Source organism: Uranotaenia lowii, chromosome 1 (assembly GCF_029784155.1).
Source record: "Uranotaenia lowii strain MFRU-FL chromosome 1, ASM2978415v1, whole genome shotgun sequence".
In the NCBI taxonomy this organism is placed as follows: Eukaryota; Metazoa; Arthropoda; class Insecta; order Diptera; family Culicidae; genus Uranotaenia; species Uranotaenia lowii.
In genome coordinates, this window is record NC_073691.1 from 115,821,212 (window position 1) to 115,846,701 (window position 25,490).

At 35.2% G+C, this 25,490-nt stretch overlaps 1 protein-coding gene and 1 long non-coding RNA gene across 2 annotated transcripts; both read left to right on the forward strand.

Annotated features, from left to right (window-relative positions):
• Positions 1-1,203: 1,203 nt before the first annotated feature.
• Positions 1,204-2,209, forward strand: LOC129738675 (uncharacterized). The gene is made up of 2 exons (XR_008735590.1): positions 1,204-1,660; positions 1,772-2,209. It is a non-coding gene; the product is annotated as an uncharacterized LOC129738675 (long non-coding RNA).
• A 5,940-nt stretch (positions 2,210-8,149) lies between these two features.
• LOC129739187 (uncharacterized) lies at positions 8,150-21,378 on the forward strand. Its single transcript, XM_055730613.1, has 5 exons — positions 8,150-8,385; positions 8,449-8,493; positions 9,042-10,466; positions 10,526-10,843; positions 11,204-21,378. The coding sequence occupies exons 1-5, from the start codon at positions 8,361-8,363 to the stop codon at positions 12,292-12,294; spliced, it is 2,904 nt and encodes a 967-aa protein (XP_055586588.1). The 5' UTR covers positions 8,150-8,360; the 3' UTR covers positions 12,295-21,378.
• The last annotated feature ends 4,112 nt before the right edge of the window (positions 21,379-25,490 follow it).

Sequence of the window (25,490 nt, forward strand, 5' to 3'; positions counted from 1 at the left end):
CAGATGGTTTTTCACAGAAATCAGTACACATTTAATTTTTTTTTATAATCTGATACAACTCTAGAGTAGCTTCAACGCCAATAATTGAACTTGGGAGCTACACATTACATGCAAACATATGCAAACAGGCATCATAGAAACATCGAATCTGCATTTGTATTGTGTATGGCGTTCTCGATGCAAAACTTTGATTGGAATTGAACGGAATTTCTAAATTAAATTGTCAGCTTATTTACATTTTCATAACATTCGTTGGATACTACACATATATAATCATCTGGAGCATTTGCCTTACAATTTCACATCTCAATGTGCGAATATTCATAAAAACATTGCACCTGGCACCACTGACTCAGGCGGTATTATTTATTTGTTTTGCTGCGCCGGGAAAACTTTCGCGGATATTTTATTCTATTACCTAAACCTATTCTACCTAAAGCAGCAGGAATAGATGCAATCAGCATGCCGGGCCATCAAAGAAGGAAAAACCTCGAGAACATTGTTTCAGGTATGTGCAAATAAAAAATCTTTCTCAAAACAAATCCGACACGCAGAAAAAGAATGGGGAGTGGTTCCAACAAAACGTTTTGTTATTTTATTTTTTATTTTAAAAGCAGATTTTTGGATAACTTTTACAAAAATTTGGAATATAGATAAACGAAAAATATTGTTATTTTTGTACGCTCATTTTTTTATTGCATTAAAATGCAATTTGGTTTATTTTAAATCCAATATGAGGTTTCTTCGATAAACGTGTAACTAAAAAACGATAACTTGAAAAAAAAGAAAAAAATATATACACACTCATTTGGGGGAACACTTGAACAGTTGTAAAATTGACCCATTATTGCGAACCTCCAGGATCTGTCAAATAAGGGGTCATTTTTTTACTTCAATATTACACATTTTTTGGAAAAGCCCGAGTACGCTTCAAGACGGGTAGTTTTCAATCTTGTGAAAATATCGCCGTCACCTGAGAAGCAAAAGTTGTTGGCAACGGCGGATTGTAGTAAGTGTTATTTTCTTATGTTTTGTGTTCTGATTTAATAAAATAAGTTTTCATTTACAGGGCCGGACATGGAAATATGGCAGAAACTTTCGAACGTTCATTGCTGGCAAGACGAAAGTGGAAATGATGCAAAAAAATGGCAATTTAAGATTTCCTGAAAAAATACGATTCATCTAATTGGTTTGAATTTCTTGCAGATTTCACCATCCTGTTGCCTGCGATGTTTTGCTGCTGCAGTTTAAATTTCATCTTCAAAAAAGTGTGTAAAAGTGTTTAAATATTTGTGATTATTGAATAAAATATTTTATATTTGATAAATCCAACTTGCTCTCGATTTTACTTTTTTGCATGCAACATTTCATGTCACACAAAAAACTGCTCACATCCCCACCGAGTGGGCAAGCGTTTGAAATAATGTGTAAATTTGACACGACGATATGACGTACAGCCTATGTACCCTATAAAGGGTACAAGGCCTGTACACCAAAAAGGAGTTAACCCAGTCTTATCCGATAACGGGTCAAAACTACACTATAAGGGGTTGCGCCAGATGAGTGTGTATGAAAAACTTTCAGAATCCGAAACACAACAGCGAGAAAAGTCATCAAAAAAGTTAAGGCGAAGAAACTTATGCTGAAAGCAGCTTTAAAGGTAGGTTTCATAGTTCCTAACTAGCCCGAAAACTTCTCAAAAACGGCTGGAAAAACATCTTTTTTTAGAGCATTCATTTTTTCTTCAACTTTTTTTAAATTTCTGTTCCAGATGCTTCGACCCAAAACGTGCCGTCTACCCTTTCCATCCACTGCTGCAATACTGGATACAATCGAGCTGCTGGATTCGATCGAGTGTTATAAATCAGGTTCCCGGTTGGCATTCTTGGCGTATGTGTTGGCCGTCGGGGAACGCTTCGGCTTGTCCAGGACGAAGATACCTTCGTCCTTTTCCTGCGCATCTGGTTCACGATGAACATCACCACCAGGAAGTCGAAGAGCAGGCCTTCCCGATGACAGCCGTTAGGATGTTCTCCTGCCCAAAGAAGCTCGCGGTTCAGTCACTGTGGTGCTCGTCCATCAGCGTAATGTGTTTGGTCTAGCTCAGATCCAGGCCGTCCCTGAAGCAACTGGCTCGAGCGATCGTGAAAATTTTAATAATTGTAAGTTTTTGATAAATTCCAATAAAAACTTTTGAACATGCTATAAATCTTTTTAAAATACAATATAGAAATCCGAAATGCAAGTATACAGTATAAACAGACATAAATTTATTTCAAGTCAAATTAAAAAAATAAATTGATTTCAAACATCACAATCTTGTTATTTTTTAACCAGATTTGTGTTGTAATCTTTACGCTAAATTTTATTATTTTGACAAGTATGATGGATCATTTTCAAAAAGGGGGTATTTCGTTTTCAATCGAACGATAAGTTTAAATCAAATCGATACTTTTATTCAATGTGGCCAAAAATATATTTGTGCTTTTTCCCAACCAAAAATTTTATTATTTTCGTTCGAAATCTTATTGTTTCTAAAATAAATTTTTCTGCGTGGATGATCCCGTTTCTATGTTTTAGGTTACGCCACCGGAACCCATCAAAGTTTTACTCCATGCTGTGGATTGCTTGGACCGGAACGACCTACGGGCATGCAGATCGAAATGAGGAGGAGGAGGAGGAGGCAGTACAAAATGATCAGCTGGTGCAGTTAATTAGTGATATTAATTTATGTGATTGAATAAAATTATGGAATTGAAAAGATTTGTTATTGTCTTATCCGAAAAATTCCCACCATTTTTGCGTTTGTGTGCGTGCAGTTTTAATGAACGGTTCCTAAAACGGTCTGCAAAACGTTGGAATAAAGTGAAGTCAAATCGTTACGGAACTTTTAACTTAAACGTTCATGTTTAACGGCTCCTTAAAATAACTATAACGGTTACAGCTCGATCATCTTGAAACATTTCCCACAATTGTTTTTTAACCTTAACCCAACTGTTTGTAAAACAGTTCTTCCATACAAGTGTTTTAACAGTTTTTAACAATTACATAACCTAACGACATATTAAAAATACTGTTGATTTGGAATTCACGATTCAACCAATGAATTTCACAGATTCCATAATCGTTTGCTTAACATCTTTGCTACACTCCATTGAATCGTTTCAAGACTATTCCAGAGATAGTTCCCCCTTCCTGTCATAAAGTCTTGAGCCAATTATTCACAGCGTAAAGTACCGTTATTTGTAAAAAAATGAGGTCTCAACGCTTAACGTGCATCTGTCAAGTCAGCTGATTGCACACATACAAATGCAATCATATGCATAGTATATAAAAACTAAAAATAGTGCGCCTGTACAACACTGATTTCAACGACTTTTCGGTTGTGTGTTTTAGTGGTCCAAGTAAGCCTGGAAAAATTATTTTTTTCAACGGCCATTTTGCTGCAGATTCGGATGGTGTCAGTCTTTTCCATGAGAGCTGGAATACTACATGGTAAGAATTAAATGATTACTGCCGATATACGTTTTAAACATCAATATTAAATTTCAGGTGTCAGCAAATAACAACCGCCCACTTGGTCAGGAGTGTCCGATTAGGAATGGAGGAGGATCAGGATGCCGAAAATCAAGTGGTGTATCAAATTACCGCAGGAAGGAATAGGTTCCGGCTGCAGCTGCAAGTTCGTACTCAAGCGTTCTCTCGAAATGAAAGGTGCTGCTACAACTGGAACAAAAACCGCTCAAAACTAAGAAAAATGGACCGTGCAGCTGCTCAGTGGAGCCGCGTCCTCATGCTTAAAAAGTGATCAAAACTCGTGGAGGAAGAAATAACGATTGCACAAAGCAGAGGCAAAAAAGTAAATACTGTGATATTAGAAGTGGCAAATTTAAAATTGTGTTATTTTCAAAGCATAAATATACCCGAATTTTGAAGAAATATAACAAATGCAAGTAATTGTTCAAAGTTTTCTTTCTTAGATTTTTTGTATTCGAAACATCCTATGAAACCCCATGCCTACCCTAGCCAGCACGCACACATATGCATTCAATTTTTAACGCACTCACACATAAACACGAACCGAACATACAAATACTATCAAACCATGACAGATGTCAACGAGAGCTGTCACTCTGAACCGGGAAAACCATTTCAAGTAGAATCGGTTGGGCCATTTCATGCTTGAATTCAATAGGAGGAATGCTTGAAGAATGCTTGGGATCCAAGCATTCTTTCAAGCATTCCAAGCATTTATTTTGTTAAGCGGGTTAGGTTACAATCCTGGTCTATGCGGGCTGACCATACTGACTGGACACTCGATTTCGTTTTCTGGATAATTTTTCCAGAAAAAAAAAACAAAACAAAATCATTTTTCCAACAGTACGCAATGTCGATTCCAGAGTGCGCATCGATCGATTTGAAGAAATGCTATCCCAGTTAGGAAATGCCACCCAACTTTAAAAATAAAACACGCAATTTCTACGATAAAATCGGGCTAAACAGGACCATTTTTCCTACAGGGCATTTTTTGTCAAATTTTTCAGGTTCGCCACCTGCCGTCGGTATTGCGAACCTGCAAAAGCTGACAACAAAAAATTAGACAGAAAATGGTTGAATTTTTGTTCTAAGAGTCAAGTCAGTGTGGTCAGTGGTACTACTTACTTAAAATCTAAATTAAAATGCGCGCCTATTGCCTATTTTTTTATACATCGGATTATCCCGATCCGAATACATATCCGAATATGTATTCATTTTTCTTTAAACATCGACATACGAGCACGCATTAACAAAAAAATCCGGTCGTTCTTACATGCACCACTCGTATGTATGATTTTGACAGCTTGGCCGAGAGTTTGATACTCTATACCGCCACTTTTCAATGCACCACTCGCTTCGTCGACTTCAAGGCTACTTTAGCCGTACTTTTCAATTTTCTGATCGTCTCTTTTCATTTTACTTTAGAAAACTTCAGATTCTGCTGGTTGGATAGCTCTATTTTTCGAAGCAAAAGCTATGTTCTAAGACTTTAGTACACATCCGCTAAGCAAATGTTTATTCATACCAAACTAAGCAAATGCTTGGGACTTTTGCTTTGATTGATTTCGAGCAAAGTAAAAGCTACCGAAGCAATTGCTAAACCTTATTCATACCACTAGCTGTCATTTCCGCCTAGGTCACACTAGGGGTGTCAGGTGTCCTGATTTTTCAGGATTTGTCCTTATTTTCGAGAGGCTGTCCTGATTTTTCAAAAACACTTGAACGGTCCTGATTTTTTTTAAAATGGCCCTTAAAATGTCCTGATTTTTAAAAAAATATTTAAATTATAACTAAATTTATTATTAAATTATGAGTGTATCAAATGAATCTTTAATAAAATAGTATAACAAGTTTAACCAATGATAATCATCGGTTCAAATGATATTTAAATGGTGTTTTTCAATATTAACTGCAGATTAGCGAAGGTTATTATCGCTTCAGTTGCATAATTAGAGGCGTTTTCAGCACCTATATTTCACTTTAGCTATGCAATTCAAGCAGAACTGCATGTTATTTTGCACCGATTTAGTGGTGTCCTGAAAAATCCTGATTTTCTTCTCCGCGGTGTCCTGATTTATAATAAAACGACCTGGCACCTCTGGTCACACACAGATTTTGCCCAAGGTGTGTGTATATATAGATCTAATAACCTTGATTTTGCCCTTTGTACAAAGCGGGTTAGAGTTGGGTTAGAGTGATGAATGACAGCTTGCTGTTAAATTCCCTCATTTTTGCTCAGAGGGCCCAGATTTTACAAACTTTTAAATTGAGTGATGAAAATGAAATCAATATTTATGTATCGGATATGATACATCAGTGCCAGATTATTCTAGAAATCTCGCTTGTAGGCATTGGTATTCCACAAATCATTCATTAAAACTTTTTTTTTTTAATTCGCGATTTCGAAGCTAATTTTTGACAGCTCGTGTGTGTGCAAGAAAATGTAAACAAACAGGTGAAAATACTAGCTTCTAATAAATCATTATTTTCTTTGATTTGGTTAGGATTTTCAGAAAATGACGGATACAGATTTGGAGTAGAAGGTTCAGAGATTATTGTGAGCTATAGGAGAAAATGTGTATGTACCGTGAAGCATCGCAAATCGACATCAAAAAAGGTCAATTTTTTACTACTCCAAAAACTACTCTGAGTATTTCACATATTTTTGAATGAAAACTCGAGCCAAATGCACATTTTCAATTGCAGTTTGTTAAAAGAGTAGTCAATTAACGTTCCTTCAAAATTTGGGAAAGACCCAACAATTGGTAAGGTAGAATTTTTTATTCGAAAAAACATAAATTTTTGCTATTTTCTATTAGGTTTCCTTCTGCAGCTGCATACAATCAGGCGTAATAATTTTAAAGCTGGAAAGCGGATTTTTATATTTGATGGTGGTTGACATGAAAAAAAAATTATATCCTTGGATTACTACACAATTCAAGTTTACTTAAATGCTTTTCAATTGCCATCGTTCAAGGGTTATAAAATGTTTTGTATTTTTATCGGACCTCATGATCTCATTTTTTTTTGGAAAATTTTATTGAAAATAATATTTATACAACCACTAGCTGTAGAAAATTTTAAATTAAAACTTAACATTTTATACTGTCTTAGGCTGAAACTATTTAAATTTTTATATAACGTATTTATTAAATGAAACAACTAAACCAAATCCAATAGTTATAGTTTAAAGTAACAACGAGAAAATCGTTCTTTTATATAGATCAACGAGAATCGCATAAAGTTTAATATGAAGATATGATAAAAAATATTGATTATTGGCAAAAATTAAGAGTTAAGAAAATGGACGAAAAGATTGATTCACATAGGGGCCGTTCAGATACCACATGGACAGAAAAAAGAGATTTTTGACCCCCTCCTCCCCCTCCGTGAACATTTGGCAAACCCCTGCCTCCCTCACCGTATGTCCACGTGGACAGATTTGAAATTTTTTTTTTTAATCTAATTTGTAATAATTATAATTATTATTAATTTCAAAATTATCATATTTATAGCTTGCTTTCAAGTTGCTACTAGTTGCTTAAACTTAAACTGGAAAGCTTTGCAATTTTAAGATTTTGATTAAAACATCTTAATATTTATTCACCTTTAGAAAATGTTTTGAAAGTAAGTATGTCCACGTGGACACTACCCAAACCCCTACCCCCCTCTCCGTGGACATTTTCATACCCCCTCCTGCCCCCTAAGTTGTCCAGGTGGTATCTGAACGGCCCCATGTTAGTTTTCTCTGACCGACAGACTTTATCAGATAGAATTGACTCTCCTACCAGGCTAATTTATTTAAATTTACTTTAAAACAAACTCCAATTTTTCAAAGGAGTGTTTTTTTTTCAAAATCATTTGGATTTATGAAAACTTAACTCGAAGCAATGTAAAGTTGTCTATAATTTATCGTTCACCCAGAATGTTTCTCACGCTACATCGTACTACCCCAGATGGCAGCAGCGCAGCTTCGAAAGAGCGGATTAGATCGGCACCTATACCATGCCGTGGAAACAGTGTTTAAGCCTAGTCCACACTAGGCAACTTGGACTGCGATTTTGGTTGCTGAGACTTGTTTTTGTTTACATTTGATGAGATGCTCGTCTCAAGTCTCCCGACAAGTATGGGAGACATTCAGCAACCAAGATGTAAACATAAACAAGTCTCAGCAACCGCAATCGCAGTTCAAGTTGCCGAGTGTGGACTAGGCTTTATTTATGCTCAGATTTTTATCCGCAACACCTGGCATCCCTGACCAGTGGGTAGTTTTGTTTTGTCCGTGTACCAGCGTTGCCAGATTGTAAACCGCTCAAATCCGTTGGTTTGCGGCAAAAAACGAAAAATGTACTAATTTTGGCAAAAATGGCTCTTTTTTAGTTATCAGGTAGAATATCCGCAAAATTCCTATAATTGTATCCGTAGGAAATGCTGAAAATCCGAAAATTTTGAGAATCGATCCGTACTCCGTATATCCGTATAGAAATGCATGCTCAAAATCGTGAAAATCCGTATGATCTACGGAGAAATTGGTGGATCTGGCAACGCTGCCGTGTACCTGCACTCTACTCCTCTACCCATACAGAAAGAAAAACCCGTTGCAGCTTTCACTCAGCAAGTCATTGTTCGTCATCTTCTCGTTCAGTGAACATCAGTGGTAACTTTCTTCGTCTTGCGGATTCTGTGAACTTTAGTGGTTCCTTTATCAGTGAAAATTTTATCAAATTGCAGCATTAGCAATTATTTGGTGGGAAGTGAAAATATTTAAACGATAAATCGTGAAAGTTTGTTCTTATCTAATTGTATAATAAACCTTGAAAAATATGGCCGAGACCGACAAGAAAATTGGTAAGTTAAGCTAAGTAATTATCTAACTATCTAGAAATAATAAAAATCTGATTCCTGCTATAGATACCACCACCGAAACCGAATCGGAAAACCCGAAGACTGACAACGGTAAGTGTTCCGGTTATTTAATCTAAATTTTCACCGGCCACGCCGTCAATCCAAGATGGCGTCGCAGCCCCTAGGCGTAACGCCATTCTAACCTTAATGTTTCATATAAAAAAATGGCTGTGCACAGATGTGCTTGAGCCCAGACTTGGATTGAAATTTTTCTTGACCTTAATATGATTGTTTCCTTAGTCAGTTTTTTTTTTGTTACATATTGTTGAATAATTTTAAAATATTGGATGGACTAAATTTCTGATGGTTAGCATACAATTTTTTAAAACTTCAGTCAAGAAATAATTTGATCGAATCAAGGACCAAGAACCAAGACAAACTTCTTAAAAAGAAAATTTTGAAGCGTATTTTTACTTGAGACATAAAAAGACTTCATATATTGTACCATTTAGCTATTATTTTATCTGAAAAGGTACAGTTAAGATTTCACGTTCTGTCTGTTAATATACTAGGCGCCATCTTGTATTTCGTCAGCTTGGCGTTGCTTTGTTGGATCATTACTATTGGATCTAAGCTTTTTTTTTTATTAATTTTTTTAGAGCATCAACGTAAGTTGAATGTTGGGAACTTACCACAAGATGTAACTGAGCAACAATTGCGTGATCACTTTAGCGGTCATGAGATTGAAAAGATTGACATTTTTCACTACCGGAAGTACACGATTGCATTGCTCTTGTTCAAAGACAAGGAGGCTGCGACCGCCGCTCTTTCGGCAGTGAATGGAACTCTTTTCCGCAATCGTCGACTTCGAATTCATTTGGAATACATCACGATTCGCCACATCAAGCGTGAATTCGTCGTAACCGTAATCGATGATGAAAATTTAACGGAGGAGCAACTTTGGGACAAGGTGAAAGCAGCGGAAGTTGAACCAACATCAGTTCTGATTTTCTATCCATTAGGATACATTACCCTACAAAGGGATACCGATAAGCTCACTGCTATGGATAAGTTGAAAAAAGCAGGCTTCAACGTTCACGACGTAAATCAGAGAGATCAGAACCAACACTTGGACATCTTGCGTGAAGCCAAGTTGTTCTACCGTAATCGCAATCGTGTACAACTGTTGAACATCCCAACTCAATGGATTGATGATAAAGAGGAAATGAAAAAACAATGCGCTGAGGGTGGAACCATTACTGAAGCTGTATCTAACAATGTCAATCAGAACTCGTCCAACTATGCTCGTATTTTCTACGAAACCGAAGAACAAGCTGTTAAGGCTACTAAAGCGTTGAACGGTCGTTTGGTCGATGGTAAGCGTATTCACGCTATTCATCTAGGATCTGCTTTGATTCCTAACTACAAAACTTCGGTTTACGTTAGTCCTTTGGAAAAACCGGTTACTGAAGAACAGGTTTATGATCATTTTAAACAATTTGGTGAAATTGATTTTGTAAATCGTCGTAATTGTATCGATTCGGCTATTATTTGCTACAAAAATGCAACATCTGTCGAAAAGGCTTTGGCTTCCAAAACTTTCCCTGCTCCCACTGAGGAGAACAAAGACGCCACCAAGGAGATAACTGTTAACAAGTATGATGGTCCTCTTGTTATTCGTCCTTCTCTGAAGCGCAAGCTACAGAACCCTGATGGAACTCCGATAGATGTGGAACAACGTACCAAGGATCAGAAGAGCGTATTGGAGAAACTTCAAAATTTCCATCCAATCTTTGTGGGTAATGTACCAATGCATTGTCCCCCGCTGGATTTGAAGCGTTACTTCGCTCAGGCTGGACCGATCAAATTCATGTTTTCACCGCAAATTTTAACATATCGCGCCAGCGCTCCTCACCCAGTCAAAACTTTCTTGATTTACTATCAAACCAGCGCCCATGCCACCCAAGCTTGCAAATTTTTGGATCACAAATTTTTCGGCGGACATCGTTTACACGTAGTTAAGCTACGCCGTGAACAAAACTTCAATGAACAGAAGACGGTTAAAGTTACGAAAATTCCTCATTGTAAGTTGCTGCTTCAAAAATTATATTATTTTGTCATTAACATGAATCATTTATTACAGTGTCCGAGGATGCTTTGTTCAAGAAGATCAAACCCTTCGTTGGCAAGATCAATCGGATAGTCAAGAAAAATCGCTTGGCTGCTTATGTGGAGTTCAACGATCCAGCTGATGTCGAAAAATTCCTCAAACCAGATACTCCTGACCATCCTCTTCCGAAGGCCAAGTTTGAACTTGTCAAGGGAACTGTCAGTGTTCGTTTGTACAATGAAGACGATCCTCGAGTCCTGAACGGCATCGCCAAGATTGTGGCCAAGAATCCAGAGATGTTATCCGAGACTACTCCCATTGTCAAACGTCCCCGAATGCAAGGACCTGGTGGTAAGATATCGGATACAAAGATATTATTTTTATTTCATTTCAGAACTTTTTGAGGCATTGGATCTTGAAAACATTTTACCTTGACTGCTACAAACTTGAATAGTTTGTAGTAGTTTCACCCATCCTATTATCCCAAGAAATCTTATAGCTATCAGTATTTTATTCTATTTATTTCTGATGAGCTTCAAAGTTTATAATGTTTACTTAAAAAAAAATTAACAAAAATTATGAAAAAATTTATAAACTATGAAGTTAATGACGATAAGTTTTCCTCCTTTTTGTATTTTGCTTTATTCTTCAACATACAAGAAAGATGTTACAATCGCAATTTGTAATTCAACTTGAAATCTCGTTTTACAGGTTTTAATCGAGGCCCTGGTGGCTACAATAGCAATAACAATATGAACAATCCTCAAGCTATCCAAGATTTGCTACGTCTTGCATTCATGTCTGGTAAGAACGTCGGCGAAAGTCTGGCATCTAATCAGGGTTCGTTTAATTCTGATCCACCACTCAATAATTTTGGAGATGGTGGTTTCCGAAATAACCGCAACAACCAAGGCGGTCAAAACAACTTCCGTTCTCAGGGAAGAAACCCGAACCAGAACCAAAACCAAAATCGTGCCAACAATAGTTTTGGCAACAATAACAATGCAGGGGGAAATAATTTCCAGAATCGTGGTCAGAACAACTCGTTTAATCAAAATCGTGGCAATCAGCCTAACAACCAGAACAACCAGCAGCAGAATCGTGGCCTGAACCTTAATCAGGGTCAAAATCGCATGCAGCAAAATAATCCAGGACAAAATCAGAATAGAAACAACATCGGTAGTGGTAACAATTTGAACCGCAACCAAAACCAAAATCAAAATAATCAAAATCGTAACCAAAACCGCAACTTCGACAATGACTCTTTCAGCGGTGGTAATAACTTTGGCAATAATCGCAACAACAATTTTGCCAACGACAATTTTACCAATGATAATTTTGGTAACAACTTTTCCAATGATAGTTTTGGTAACAATCGCAACAACAATTTCGGTGGTGGTAACAACCGCACCCAGAACGATAATTCTGGCTTTAACAATTCATTTGGCAACAAGAACAACACTGGCGGTAATAACAGGTTCGGTGGCAATAATGATGGTCAGTTTAACAGTTTCAACCGCAATCAAAATAACTTCGATGATAACAATAGTTTCGGAAATAATCAGAAAAATAATTTTGCACAGAACCGTCAAAATAAACCATTTAATAACAACAGCGGCAATAACCAGGGAGGCGGCGGCGGTGGATCTTTCAATGATTTTAATAATACCAACCGCAATAATTCTGGCGGCTTTAACTCCGGTAATAATACCGGAGGTAATAAATGGAACAACAATTCCAACTCTCAACAAACCAATACTGGCAGTCGCCTCGCTGGTAGCATTTTTAGCCGTCGATTTTAAATGTGTGTGACTGCAATTTTCTTTGAAAAAATGATGATTACAAGAGATTATATTCTTGTATAAGAAGGCAGAAGTCCACTTCTTTTCTTGGTGAATAACCAGGAATGATAACTTTGCGGGAAGGAGGACGTTTAGGATTTAGGAAGAACAAACTAATGTAAAATATTTTAAGTGTATTTGAATCCACATTATATCGATTTAATTTACCAGGAGACAATTTAAAATAAATTTAACTCATCAACAACATTAAGATTATATTTTGTGGATTTTTTTTAAGTCTTGCATTAAAAAGACCTTCCCAAACTATGATGAAATAAAAATATTTGGTTCATAGCGATTCACCTTTTCATAATTACAACAACAAAATATAAAACAATTACAAGTTAAGAAAACTAAACAAGAAACTGCAGTAGTATTTATATTTTAATAAAAAGGCTAAACTAATTTGATCTTTGTTTTTTTTTATTAGAAACCGTGAAATGAGTAGCTTCATTCGGGTTAGGAATATTGCTTCAAATTTGACAAAATAGAATCGTACATTAACGAACAGTTCACCTAGTGGTGATGTTCATAAGAAATAATCCAATAATAGTCTAGTTGGAAAATGTACTCTTTAGATTGCTTGACGAGAGCTGATCATAATTTGAAATCATTCTGTATTACAACATATGCTGAAATTTAAGTCGCATTTATATGCGACATAAGTGTTCTGTCATACACATAAGATCTAAACATAAAACATAACTTTAGTGTGAATCAAATAAATCGTGAAACACTGAATAAAAGTAAAAAAAAATGGTTTTTCTTCGATAATTTTTTCCACTAATTGTAGTTTTACATTATTTGAATGCAAAAACATTCTGTATTAACGATGGTGCATTGGAAATTGAAATTTAGAAAGCTTCTGTTTAAAAATTTTGTGTAGAGTTTTTGCAGTCTTTGGTTTAAGATTTTCGTTTATCCGAAATCTTGGATTTAAGTTGGTTGTGTCTTTTTGCCATTTTATACATTGAACTTTCATTCTGCTCAGCGAAATTCAGTTTTCATGAAATGTACACCATTTGGTTTGATCTTCGGAAAAGCGATGCTTTTCGAAACTTGTTTCGTCTGTTTTGAAAGAAAATACCTTGCCATTGCTGCGTCTGTTTCATGTTCTAGAATAGTATGTAATGAGAAAATCAACAACTTGATGTTGGTAGTTACGAATAAAACATGATGAACATTTTAGTTTGTTTTAAGTATAAAGAAAATAATGTTTGTTGGCTATAACCACATTCACAATGCGCTTTTGTTTTGTTGACTTGAAAATTACATCTATGGTTATGTTATAAGAAAAATAATAATTATAAATAAGCACTTAAAAAAAAAATTAAACATCAGTGAAGTCCTGAAAACTGAAAAATAACAAAAGATAACAAACTTTCTACCTACATCTTTTACCACAATTAATAGTGGTTAACAAATTTGTTAGAAGAGTTTATGATTCAAAATAATCTTTAACCCTTTATTCAATTGGTTCGTTGAAAGTTAAGTTTTATTTTACTTTAACTTATTGGCTTATTGGTGAGAAGAGATGTCCTATTTAGTAGGGATATCTTAGGATTATGAAATTTAATAGATGGATAGAACGTTACACTCAGAAAAATACTATTATGTCTATCATAAGATTCTCTTATAAAGTGGCGCCATAAGAAAAATCTATGAAATTCACAAGATTGTCTTATGAAGCGAATGAATTCTTCAGATGAACACCTGCTTCAATGAGAGGTTGTTACTTTTCATAAGAGGGTCTTATGGAAACAGAAAATGTTAGCTTTAATGAGAAAATTTCGAGATAATTATTGATGTTAAAAACATTCAATCTATTTTCTGGGTTATTTGTTACATATTACTTCATGATAACTATGAGCAGCACATCAACGCTCGATTCTAACAGTCATTCCGCCGCACCCCGTCCCCTTATCCTTTCCGCCGGCGAACATGCTGAAAGAAAACAAAAAATCCTGTATAAGTTTACAAATAATTTAACGCTCACAAAAAATAAACTTACCCTTTAAAATAACAAATTCACTTATAACTTTAAAAACAAAACTAGTGGCTCCACAACAGGTTAGTACTTAGTATGTTGACGAAAAAATGACTGAATGAATGTGTTCATTGTATTTTCACAATGCTACTTCTTCTATTTTTCATAAGAACTTCGTATGAAAATTGAAAGAATTTCATAAGACTCTTATGAAAAATTATTTTGGACGCAAAAAAGTGGTTCATAAGACGCCTCTTATGAAATTTATAATAAGATTTCCTCTGAGTGTAGATAAAATGAAAGATAGTGGAAATGAACGGGTAGAATTTTATTTAGAAGCATGGCCAACTACTATGAAGTGGTAGATACAGATAGGGCCCTATTACATAACACGAGTCATTCTACTCGAGTGAGCCATTTTAGTATTACAGTAGTCGAGTCGAGTCGAACTTCAGTCGAGTATTTCGACTGACTGACATCCAATTTAATTCGATCAGTTTCACTCGAAAGATTGCAGTGGAGAGTGAATTCTTTGCATTTGGAACGGTAATGATCAAAATTCCACAACTGCTTAACAATTAGCACATTCTAACTCTCTCTGAGCACCGGTTTCTCTCATTTTAACTTAAACTTTCTAATTCTCTCTAACGAATTGCCACAAATTTAATCATTGGCTGCCAAATTTGTTTGGTCATTGACGATGATTCCCCGTTTATCTCAGTCCCCTGGTTTCACTCGACTACCGTAATACGACATTCCGCTCGACTCGACAGTGACTGGAGTCGAGTCTAGTTACTCGACTCGTTTTATGTAATTGGGCCCATAGAGTTGCATCCACCATCACACATAAGTAGGCCAAGCGTGGCTCGCCCAACAAACGGGAAAACTTGAAGAGCGAATGAACGAAAAGATGATACAGTGAGCGAATTAAGAATGACACCACTATGTATTTAGCTTGTTAAAATGTGAATGATTGAAAATTACGAAAATTTTCTTCCACAGTTTGTTCTGAATTGCTTAACGGATAAATTAAGCATAAGTTTACTTTTTTTTTGAACGAAGCAATTGGCGTTGAGGACCAAAAATGTGAAAAAAGGGGTGCGAAATAAGAATAGTACCACTTGGGTTTTTCAACAAAAACAAGATTGTTTTAAAAATTTACTGTGTAAAGTGAATAATATTGCTTCTACGAATTACTTGAATAGATAACTGCATTTTAAGGAGTTTTACAGAATTCCTAAGGTTATCAAATGTATTATAAAGGGGTTTTAAAAGATGCTCCTCTAGCGTTAAGGAATTTGATATTTGAGCAGTAATTCTTTACCAAACTACTTACTTTCTTTATTAAAATGACGTGATATGATGAAACAAAGATTCGGGATTAATTTTGAATCAGAAAAAATAGGTTCGAAATAAAAAACTTTGATTTTGTGCAATAAACCACACTTTTTCCAGTTTCAAGTCGTAGATGGTAGAACTATCTTGCAGTTAAAACCAAATTTAGTCTCAATATTGGTTTTACAGGTTTATTTAGGCCCATATTCATCATTTTGAGGTATTTTCCCATCACAGTTTTGTGGAAGTTCACGCTGCAGAAAGCTTTTTCGGATTTGCAAAAGAATCCCCAGCACAAAAATGTACAACCGCCAAAATTCCTGCTCATCACAACTTCCGATTCAATTGCAAATCATACCAATAATACTGCTAGCCGTCTGGTCCATCAAGTTCCATCGCAAAGTATAACTTTATTCTGATAATCGGTCCAAAAAATTCACTTTTAGTGACCTTGATGCAATTCTATTTTTTGGATTTAGTGATCTTAGAATTTTCAAGCGTTCACCTGGTACATGTATTTATTTCTTGACCAAAATCATCCAGCACTCCCTAATTAATCTCGGATATTCGAAAATGGGCATGAATTTGGTTAAATGGCAAATGACTATTAAAAAAAATAGTATTTTTGAATTCCAACCTGCTTTTTGGATTCAAACTTAGCCTCAAATCTATGTTTCATCATTTTGCATCATACTTATGAATGTTAATGGAATTTTGGAAATTCTGGAAAACTTCTTAAATGCAGTTATCTATTCAAATAATTCGTGAAGCATTATTATTATTCACTTTCACACAGGAAATTTTTAAAAACAATCTTGTTTTTGTTGAAAACCCCAAGTGGTGCTATTCTTATTTCGCACCCCTTTTTCACATTTTTGGCCCTCAACGCCAATTGCTTCGTCCAAAAAAAGTAAACTTTTGCTTGATTTATCCGCTAAGCAATTCAGGACAAATTGTGGAAGAAAATTTTCGCAATTTTCAATCATTCATATTTTAACAAGCAAAACACATAGTGGTGCTATTCTTATTTCGCTCACTGTATGCGATCGTGATATCAACATTCTTTCCCAGTCAATATTAAAGATTCGCAGATTTTTTTTTATTAAAGGTTATCAAAATAAATATATTGAGAACATTTGTTAAAAGTATTCATTATTGTTCTCTAATTTCGAATGTTTCAGTATACAAACCTACAAAAAACAAGTTTTGTTAGATAGGTAAAATTCTGTTCAAGATAATGAGATCGATTCAAATCGTATTCATTCATTTTTTTTTAATAAAATTTGATGACGTACACAGTCAAATGGAACTATGAAGAAATAATAAAGGTACACTTTTCTCATCAAGATTCGTTGTTATATCATAAATGAGATTTGCGACTGCGGTTCAAAAAAATAATATTAAAAACCATTTTCTTAGGAGTGTAGTCTCGTCTTCGATCTAATGACATAACAATTTTTATAAATATGATAAAAATTAACTTACATAAGTATTTCGTTTTATTTCGCAATTTTGAGTGGGTAGTAACTCCAGATTTTGTAACAGATTCAGACTAAACTCTTCAGCAAAAATTTCAACCTCAAAATTAGTATTCAAGACATAGTGAAGGCAATTTAAGTTAAGACCTAGCGAATGCCGAATGCTTGAATCACTCAAATTTCTACTGAAGTCTGATTAGCGCATTGTGGAATAATTTCAACTAAACGTGTTCAGAAGTTATCAGATTTTTGTTTTAATCTTGCCGCATTTTTAGAAGGAATTGTGGATTAAAAAATTGTTTTTGGAACTTCATATCTTATATACAACAAACAAGATTTTTTTTATGTTCTTATTAAGTCTACTTAATCTGATAGTACTGGAATGTTTTTTTTCTGTAATTATTTATTTTTCGGTTTAATTTTGTAGCTTAACCACCATTTAACAATTAAACAAGAATGATTGAACTCTTATTTTAAAATTCAACTTTTAGTATATTCAGTATTCCTAACGGCATTCTACCTGATGACATCATGCCGTCTAGGGATTATTTCCAATATTGTGTTGAAAAAAAATTTTCACATCTTATAAATGCAGATTAACTCAAGATTTGATCTTTTCTAGCCGAAGTGCCGAGGAGTTTCGTTGCGTGTTGCGTGGTGATATGTTCAATGCATACAGTGTAAGTTAATTTAGTTATAAGGTGTTAATTGTAAGCGTTGAATCATTCGATGCAAATAAATCAATCAATCATAACCGACTGTTTCTAAGAGAACAAGAATATGAGAAATTCTTCGTTAATTGTTTCCATCATCGTTGATCCTGTCGCGGGGGCTTCTGTTGGTCTAGTGTTTGTTTTGCGTTGTTGGTACTAGATTTTTGGTGCCCCTTTGATTTAGTTCCGCAACAGCAGTTCAAACATGTATGTGTTTTTACAACTAGTTTTAATTGTTGTTTTCTACTCAGACACCTTCGATGACGAAAGATATTATCAGACGATTACACCAACGCCCGCACTAGCGGTTCCAGCGACTATTCAAGCCGTTACTCCGGCCACAGCTGCTACCACTGTAATAGCCAATGATAATACTTTCCAATCAGAGTACATTCCTGTGCCAAGAGATGAGCGTTATGATTTCCCATCAATAATGACTCGTGATACTCGAATGTATGACACCGGTTTGGACAGCACTCTATCGAATCCGGTTCCTTTATACCGAGACGAGCGTCATTACTATCCCGTGAGTACGATCACGAGCTCCTACCTACTGGATAATCGACAGTACGAACAGGCGATCAATTCCCCGCCAATGATGCATGATCGTCTGTATCAACCTGCGACACATACTATTACGAGCGGAATGTTGTACAACGAACGGCACTATGAAGCCACTAATCCGATCGGAAGCCTTTCAAATCTCGTGACTGCAGGCGAATGCCATGGTGTAGAGATGATGTTACGTCAGCAAGACGCTGCAGTGGCCGCTGTTGCTGCCTCAGCCATGGAACACGGTGCTAGTGAAGTTTCGTGGGGTAGAGCGGAAATGGAACGGCAAGATGAGATCGATCGGCAATATCTGGTGCTCTTACCTCGTGAAGATAAAATAGAACCACAAGATGAACTATAAACAGGAAAACATGATTAAAGTTACTAATTCACACTTAGAGTTACCGTTATGGAACTAGATCAAAAATATTCAATCAAAATTGCTATACTCATCCATCTGTTGCTTAATGCCTTATCAAAACAAATACAATTACATGTACGAAATTCATAGCATACAAGAAAGAAAAAAATGTTTGAAAAAAGCAACGATAAAGACCTAAACAAATTTGCTAGTTTCCTAAAATGTAGGAATAATTAGGCTTTAATATACATACTGTAAACAAGTTATACAACGTGGTAAAGGTCAGTGATTTTAGATGCCGATTAAATACCAATAAAACGAGCAAAAATATTCTAAACACGATTTAGCGAACATTTATATAATTTAACGTATTCTAACGATCTACACTTACAAGCGTTTATACGTTGTTTTTTTTAGATTTTTATTGGTTTTGCCGGAGTTGGATAAATAAAAGGAAGAGCGAGAGTGACAATAAATTATAAATAGCGTTCAACTCTAATGCAAGTAACACATTACCAAAATAGTGAATTATTAGTAGAATGTTGTATTACAAAACTGAAGACACAATTACTTCCCTGTATAGAAAAAAAACCCACGCAATGGGTTATTAAAATATTGAAAAAAATTTGGTAAAAATCCAACAACATTACTCTCGTTACGGTAGAAAATAATCCCTTAAATTTGTATTCGAAACAATAACTGGCCTTACAAATATTTATTATATTTACACCAAATAAAAATTGAATATTTAAAACATAAATTAAACGGTAAATAACCTTGTAAATATAATCCGATGGACATTGTTCCTAGAAGATCGCGTATTTTTGACGATACTAAAAGAATGGTAATGCGATGGATAAGTTTTAATTGTAGCTGTGTTTTGAGATACACACGGGACTATTATTGTAGATAGATTCGAGTGGTGTTTGCGATTTTCGTTGTCTTATCTTCGAATTTCATCCTAAATTGTTTGTCAGTATGAGAAAAAAAGTAAAACTAGAACCAATCAAAATGACAAAAGCAATATGACGACGTACAAAAAATATTTCAATAATTTGAAGGAAAAGTGAGCTGTTCATCATGTTAATCATCAACAAGCGATTGCTACAATACGGAATTTCGCTCCATACAAAGACTAGGATGCACATTTCATGACCCTTTTATATGAAAAATAAGCAAGCAGCGTGAAATGTGCGGAAAAATAGCGTTGAGGGTACTCAGCTGGAGGAATATTTGCTTCAATTTTTGTCAAATTTTTGCTTCAACGGTTTTGTTTTGTTACAAAACCGAAGTTCAACCGAAATATTAGGAAAATGAAAAAAAAAGCAATTTGTCTATGACCGGACACCATATTGTTTTCTATGACCGAACAAGAAAATATTTAAAATTAAACGAGATTTCAACTTGAAACTTTCATTTTTTAATCTCTATAGCACCATCAAATGGTTATCAGCAGATAAAGCTTCGAGAACTAAAATATGTGACCTAGTCCTCTGAGAAACTTCGAATTTTGCTGTCCGATTATAGACATTTTTTCTAGTTTTTCGAAACAAATGTTTCATTCTGGTTTGTCAAAAAACTTACATGAAAGTGTCCATAGACTGTTGAATATTCCAAAAACCCATATTCACAGACCTGTGCTAGTGATTTGAGTCATTTTGCTACGTTTTTGTGCATTGGTGACAACTGAGTAGTGTCCGGCCATAGACTTGGAAATGAGTGAACATGGAATGAAATGATTTCTCTTACTACATGAATTTACAAAAATATATTTTTAAAGTTATTGCTGAAACACCTTAAGTGTCCGGTAGTAGACAAGTTCCCTCTACATAATCGTGGGTTGGGCAGAAATATTATGAAAGCGCTTAAGAGAATTTAAGATTCGGGGCTACCGATTGGTTCAATGCCATACGTTAGGCCTTGAAATGCTGAAGTGAAGCCATGCCATGTCTAGCATGGAAAAATAACGTCAAACAAATGCAGAACACATAATCTTATAGTTATTCGGGGACCTACCCAACTTCAGTCCTTCGACAGTGCTTCGAAAGTTCAGCAAGGGCAAACATTGCATGCAAGATATGTCGCTATTTTGAGCAAACAGCATTTCATTGCATATTTGCTACAGCGATTGTTTTAAAATGTGTTTAAGTCGTTTATCAATTTTTATTTGAACAGTGAAACATTGTTTTGATTCTATGGAGAGTTAATCTTATATTTTCGTCTGTGAAGAATAGTTTTAAGGCTTTTAAAAGATCTTGCATGCGGTCTCAGTACTAAACTCAGTTTTACATTTCATATAATATCAAGCTTGAACTGGGGCAATTGAAATTCAACATCAAAAGACAATTACTCGTGAATCATTTTGATATATTTTCCTGTAAAGTAAGACAAACCTTTAACGATTAAATCATGATATTATTTGTTTTTTTTTTTAAACTTTGCTGTAAATATTTGACATTGTAAAAAAATGACATCTGTAGGTAATTTTGTTTAAAACAGTAATTTTTGTCTATAATTGTACATGGACAAATAATGTTTCTTAAATTTGAAAAGTAAACCAAACATTTTTTTTAGAATCAAATTAATCGCGGGTAGTCTTGTTCGAACAAAAAAAAACAATCGAACAAAATCGGTTCAGAGAACATTGATTCAAAAAACCTGTAACAAGTAATCGAACTCGTAGTGATATATAGTGGTTATTGATATACAATCTGATATATACTGACGATAAGCTATTAAAAAAATGATAGGAACTAATACGCCTTCCAATATTATATAAGCAGCTAATGTTTTTGATAGACTATAGAAGATTATTACAGACCTTAAGATAAAAAATAGTTTTGTATGATGTTAGGAAAAAAGATTACACCTTTGGAGATACTGCAAGTAAAAAATGAAAAAAATGTAACATTTTCGTCAAACAAGCGCATCAATTCTTAGTTAGGGTTGCCGTCCGTCCCGAACTGCCTTTTCTCAGTTATGTTAATTTTTTCGTTTAAAATATTACGCCCCCATTGCTTTCTCAACTTAAGAAATGTATTTTCCTTTTCTGATAACTGAAAGCTTTTTTTGTCCTCTGCCAGAAAGTTCCAACACATTCACATGAATCAGCTCATGTTTTTAAGTGGTCTTATGGCAACCCTATCATTAAAGAAAGGATATTTAATACATTGGAAACATCGTTTAACAAGAAATGTTGCTACAAAATACCAGGAAATGTCTTACGAAAGCCATCAAGTATGGATATAAGAATGGCCCTTAAACACGTAATGTTTGAATCGATGAACCGAAAAAAACACATTTCGAAGCAGAAAATCTGTTCAATGAAGTTTGGTCGAAATAGGTCGAAACACAAGTAGAATTGGATTGACAGTTGATAACCTGTCTTTTTCCAATTGACTTCGACCGATTTCTGTCAGGTCGAAACGAATCCTTCTGGCGAGCTAGATCGGTTTTGACTAGTTTTAACTTGCTTCACTGACAACGACCTGACTAGTTTCGACCCGTTCCGACCAAAGCATTGGCTCATTGACCAATAAACAACTACCAGTTGAAACTGATTTTTACCTACGGTTGAATTAAATGATTTGGAATTAAAAAAAGATACAGACAGGTAATGTGCAATACATACAGTTTATTTTACTATTTTGGCCTTTTGATGTGATTTTTTTAACGATTGGATTCTTGAATAAAAGTATTTCAAAAGTGGTTCAATTTGTTATTTCAGATACGTGTGAAAACTTCCTGGCAACGAAAGTGAATAAACTTATAAATATGATAAAAATAGTTTCATAGACATGGTCACCGAGATAAGGGCATTACGAGCACCCGGGGCGATTTGGGTACTCTTCTTTTCTAAGGAAATATGTATTAAATAATTTTTTTATCTCCCTTCCAGGTGGAAAAATAACTTTTTTCTTTCAAGAATTTGATAGATCATCTAAAAATATAAAAATGTTGCTAAGACATCAAATGTCAACCATTTACCGTTCGTCCGCAAATAATTTTGATCGCTTATTATGTGCATTTACCCCTGTGTGCGTCGCCGACGCGGCCGTTGGCGCCGCCACAGCAAACCGTCATCGAGCCGATTGTGATGAGTTTCACTGGGTGGTTTCTCCCGAGTTGGTGCTGGACCAAACGAATCACTGGAACCGCAACACCTCCAGCATTCGACGTCCATCCATCAAGGCCATCAAAAGACGCGGATTGCACTTAAACTTTACTGAACAAAACATGTTGTTTGTATCATCGTGTGAAGAGCTATTCACGGTTTAATCCTCAATAAAAATTACAATTTAGGATATTTTTTATTTAATTTATCAAATTTGTCTCAAAAAATACCTACTTTAAAATCAAAATACTTGCAAAAAAAAAGAAAGACTTTGATGGTTTAAGGGAGTCATCAGAAGGCCATATGCCAAATTTGAGCGGAATCGGACAACAGGAAGGGGTTGCACTGAATCTCAAGTGTGAAAGGGATTCTGAGACATAGTGTTCTAAAGAAGCATAAAAAAACTGGGTTTTCGTCATAAATTTTTTTCTATCAATCGATTGCTTGATTATGTAAATTTTATTAAAATTTTAATTAAGACTAACATTTTACCAGAAGACTGCAACTCGATTGGACTTGAAACAAAAAAGTTATGGCTGTTCAAAGATTGTATTTTTGTTGCAAATGGATTAATTTAAGAGCCATCTGAATTATTCTACCGATAGAGGGAAAAAGCAATGCCATCTGTCGCATTTTCAAACAAACTGATTGCTGCTAACAGATGGCGGTACAAACAAAAGGTAAGATTTTTGGGTTGGTCGTATTATAACTACCCGGATCGGAACGAATATCGCAACCGGACCGATTAATCGCTAGCATATGGCTGGTCGAAAATGATTGATTTTCGGAACATTGCCGTGCAGCTGAACAGCGAAATTTTCGCTGGAATCAGCAGCATTATCGTGGTGCTGAAGCAGGTAATTTTGTGTAAATATGCATAACGAACTGAAAAAATAGCATCCCAATTTTATTTTCATGCAAAATATCGGGCAAATAAATACAAACATCAGGACCAGCAGAAAATTCTCAGTAATACACTATTCATCTTATTAATAAACGTGCTTTTCATTTGATAAGTGTTAATTTCCTCAATATGAATCCCTAATTCCAATGTAAATATCGAAAGGAAGCAGTCTCGAGCCTACAGGAGAATTACGAAACGTCCCTGCACTCCCCAGAAGAAAACCGCTTCGAATCTACAGGTGATTTTGACATTTGTTTTCCTGTAGTGTTTTTCTGTCCTGAGATCGTCCTGTAATTTTCAGCTGTTGAAAATACAAGACTAAATCGTCCCAACCACAGGAGAATATTGCGTGTTGTTCATTTAAACCACGGATCTAGTTATTTTACTATGCTTTTTTTGTGTGTATAGTCGTGCTTTACCATCATCAGGCGCGGTCCTATGGGGGGGGGGAGGGGGGGGGGTTGTGATCGCCCCCCTCCCCCAAGCGCCAAAAAACCGTTACGAAGTACTCGCAAACGCTGGATTTCATATAAAAACTAAGAACTTTTCCTAGTAGGTGTACTTTCGAATTCTCAAAATTTTCCACTCCGTGTGGGGGTTGTTAGATAAAAAAAAAATTAACAATCACATAAAAGCTCCAAATTGAAAAAAAAAATCGGTCCGCCAAACTAAAACAGCTGTAATTTGCAATTCTCTAGACCGAATTTCATCAAATACTATTGTTGAGGTACTACCACAGAGAACCAGAGTTCGGGCTGGAGCCCCAACCGTGTGTAAAAATACCAACCGTGATTTCAAAATAATCGACGCCATTTTTGCAACTTAGCTAAGAGCCACCAGATGTCGTTACCGGTACTTTTATTTTTTCCATTTTTTCTACACGCTCAGACGATAGTACCTTCAACGAATGAAAAATGCACTCAAAGCCAAATTTATTTTCAGTCACTCAATCAGGAATTAAAATAATTGTATGGTTTTTCAGTTTTGGCCTGTGTTTGTTTTTGTGGATATGAAATTCACTACATCAAGACTTAATTGATTTTTTTATAATTTAGAATCAATTTCGATGATGAACACAAATTTAAAAATTCATTCAGTATTCTTTTTTCTTTCACAAAATTGTTATCTCGGTAGGACTAGTGAAAACTCGGCGCATGGTGTTATCGGATATCTGTAATTGGTATAATAGAAGGGGGGAATATTTGAAGAATTTATAAAATTTTGATATCAAGTTGCTTTTAAATGCCTATTGCTATTCCCTTAAATTCTTAGGATTCTTAGGTGTCCGGGTAACCTCCATACAATTACTTTGCTCTGTCTAAGAGGCTAAATTCGATATTAGGAAGCTATTCCAATTTTCGAATATTTTCGGAAGTAGGTACTGAAGTCCTATCCTGGCAGAAATGACGCGATGTTTACATGCTAGAATTTCGCAATGTTCGAACAAAGATGGGTGGTGATTCTTTCGATTAATTAGATTTGAAATGCTTCGTTATGGGTGAAATTTGATTAAAATTTGATCCTTAACAAAAAGTGGAGTTTATCCATTAGAGGGGTATCATAAATTAACACATCATACAGAAATCAAATGTTGCTGCGGCAAATGTTTACTGAACTATTTTTGAAATTATAATTTATATTAAAACAGACACATAATTTAAATCTTATATGAACTTTCTCTTCAAACAACTAAATAATGTTTGCTTTTTTTCT

Excerpts from the sequence above, each read along its gene's own strand:
- LOC129739187 (XM_055730613.1), top strand. The coding sequence starts at position 8,361 with ATGGCCGAGACCGACAAGAAAATTG. Across the intron at positions 10,467-10,525 it reads AGTTACGAAAATTCCTCATT|TGTCCGAGGATGCTTTGTTC; the intron begins GTAAGTTGCTGC and ends CATTTATTACAG. Across the intron at positions 10,844-11,203 it reads CCGAATGCAAGGACCTGGTG|GTTTTAATCGAGGCCCTGGT; the intron begins GTAAGATATCGG and ends CTCGTTTTACAG.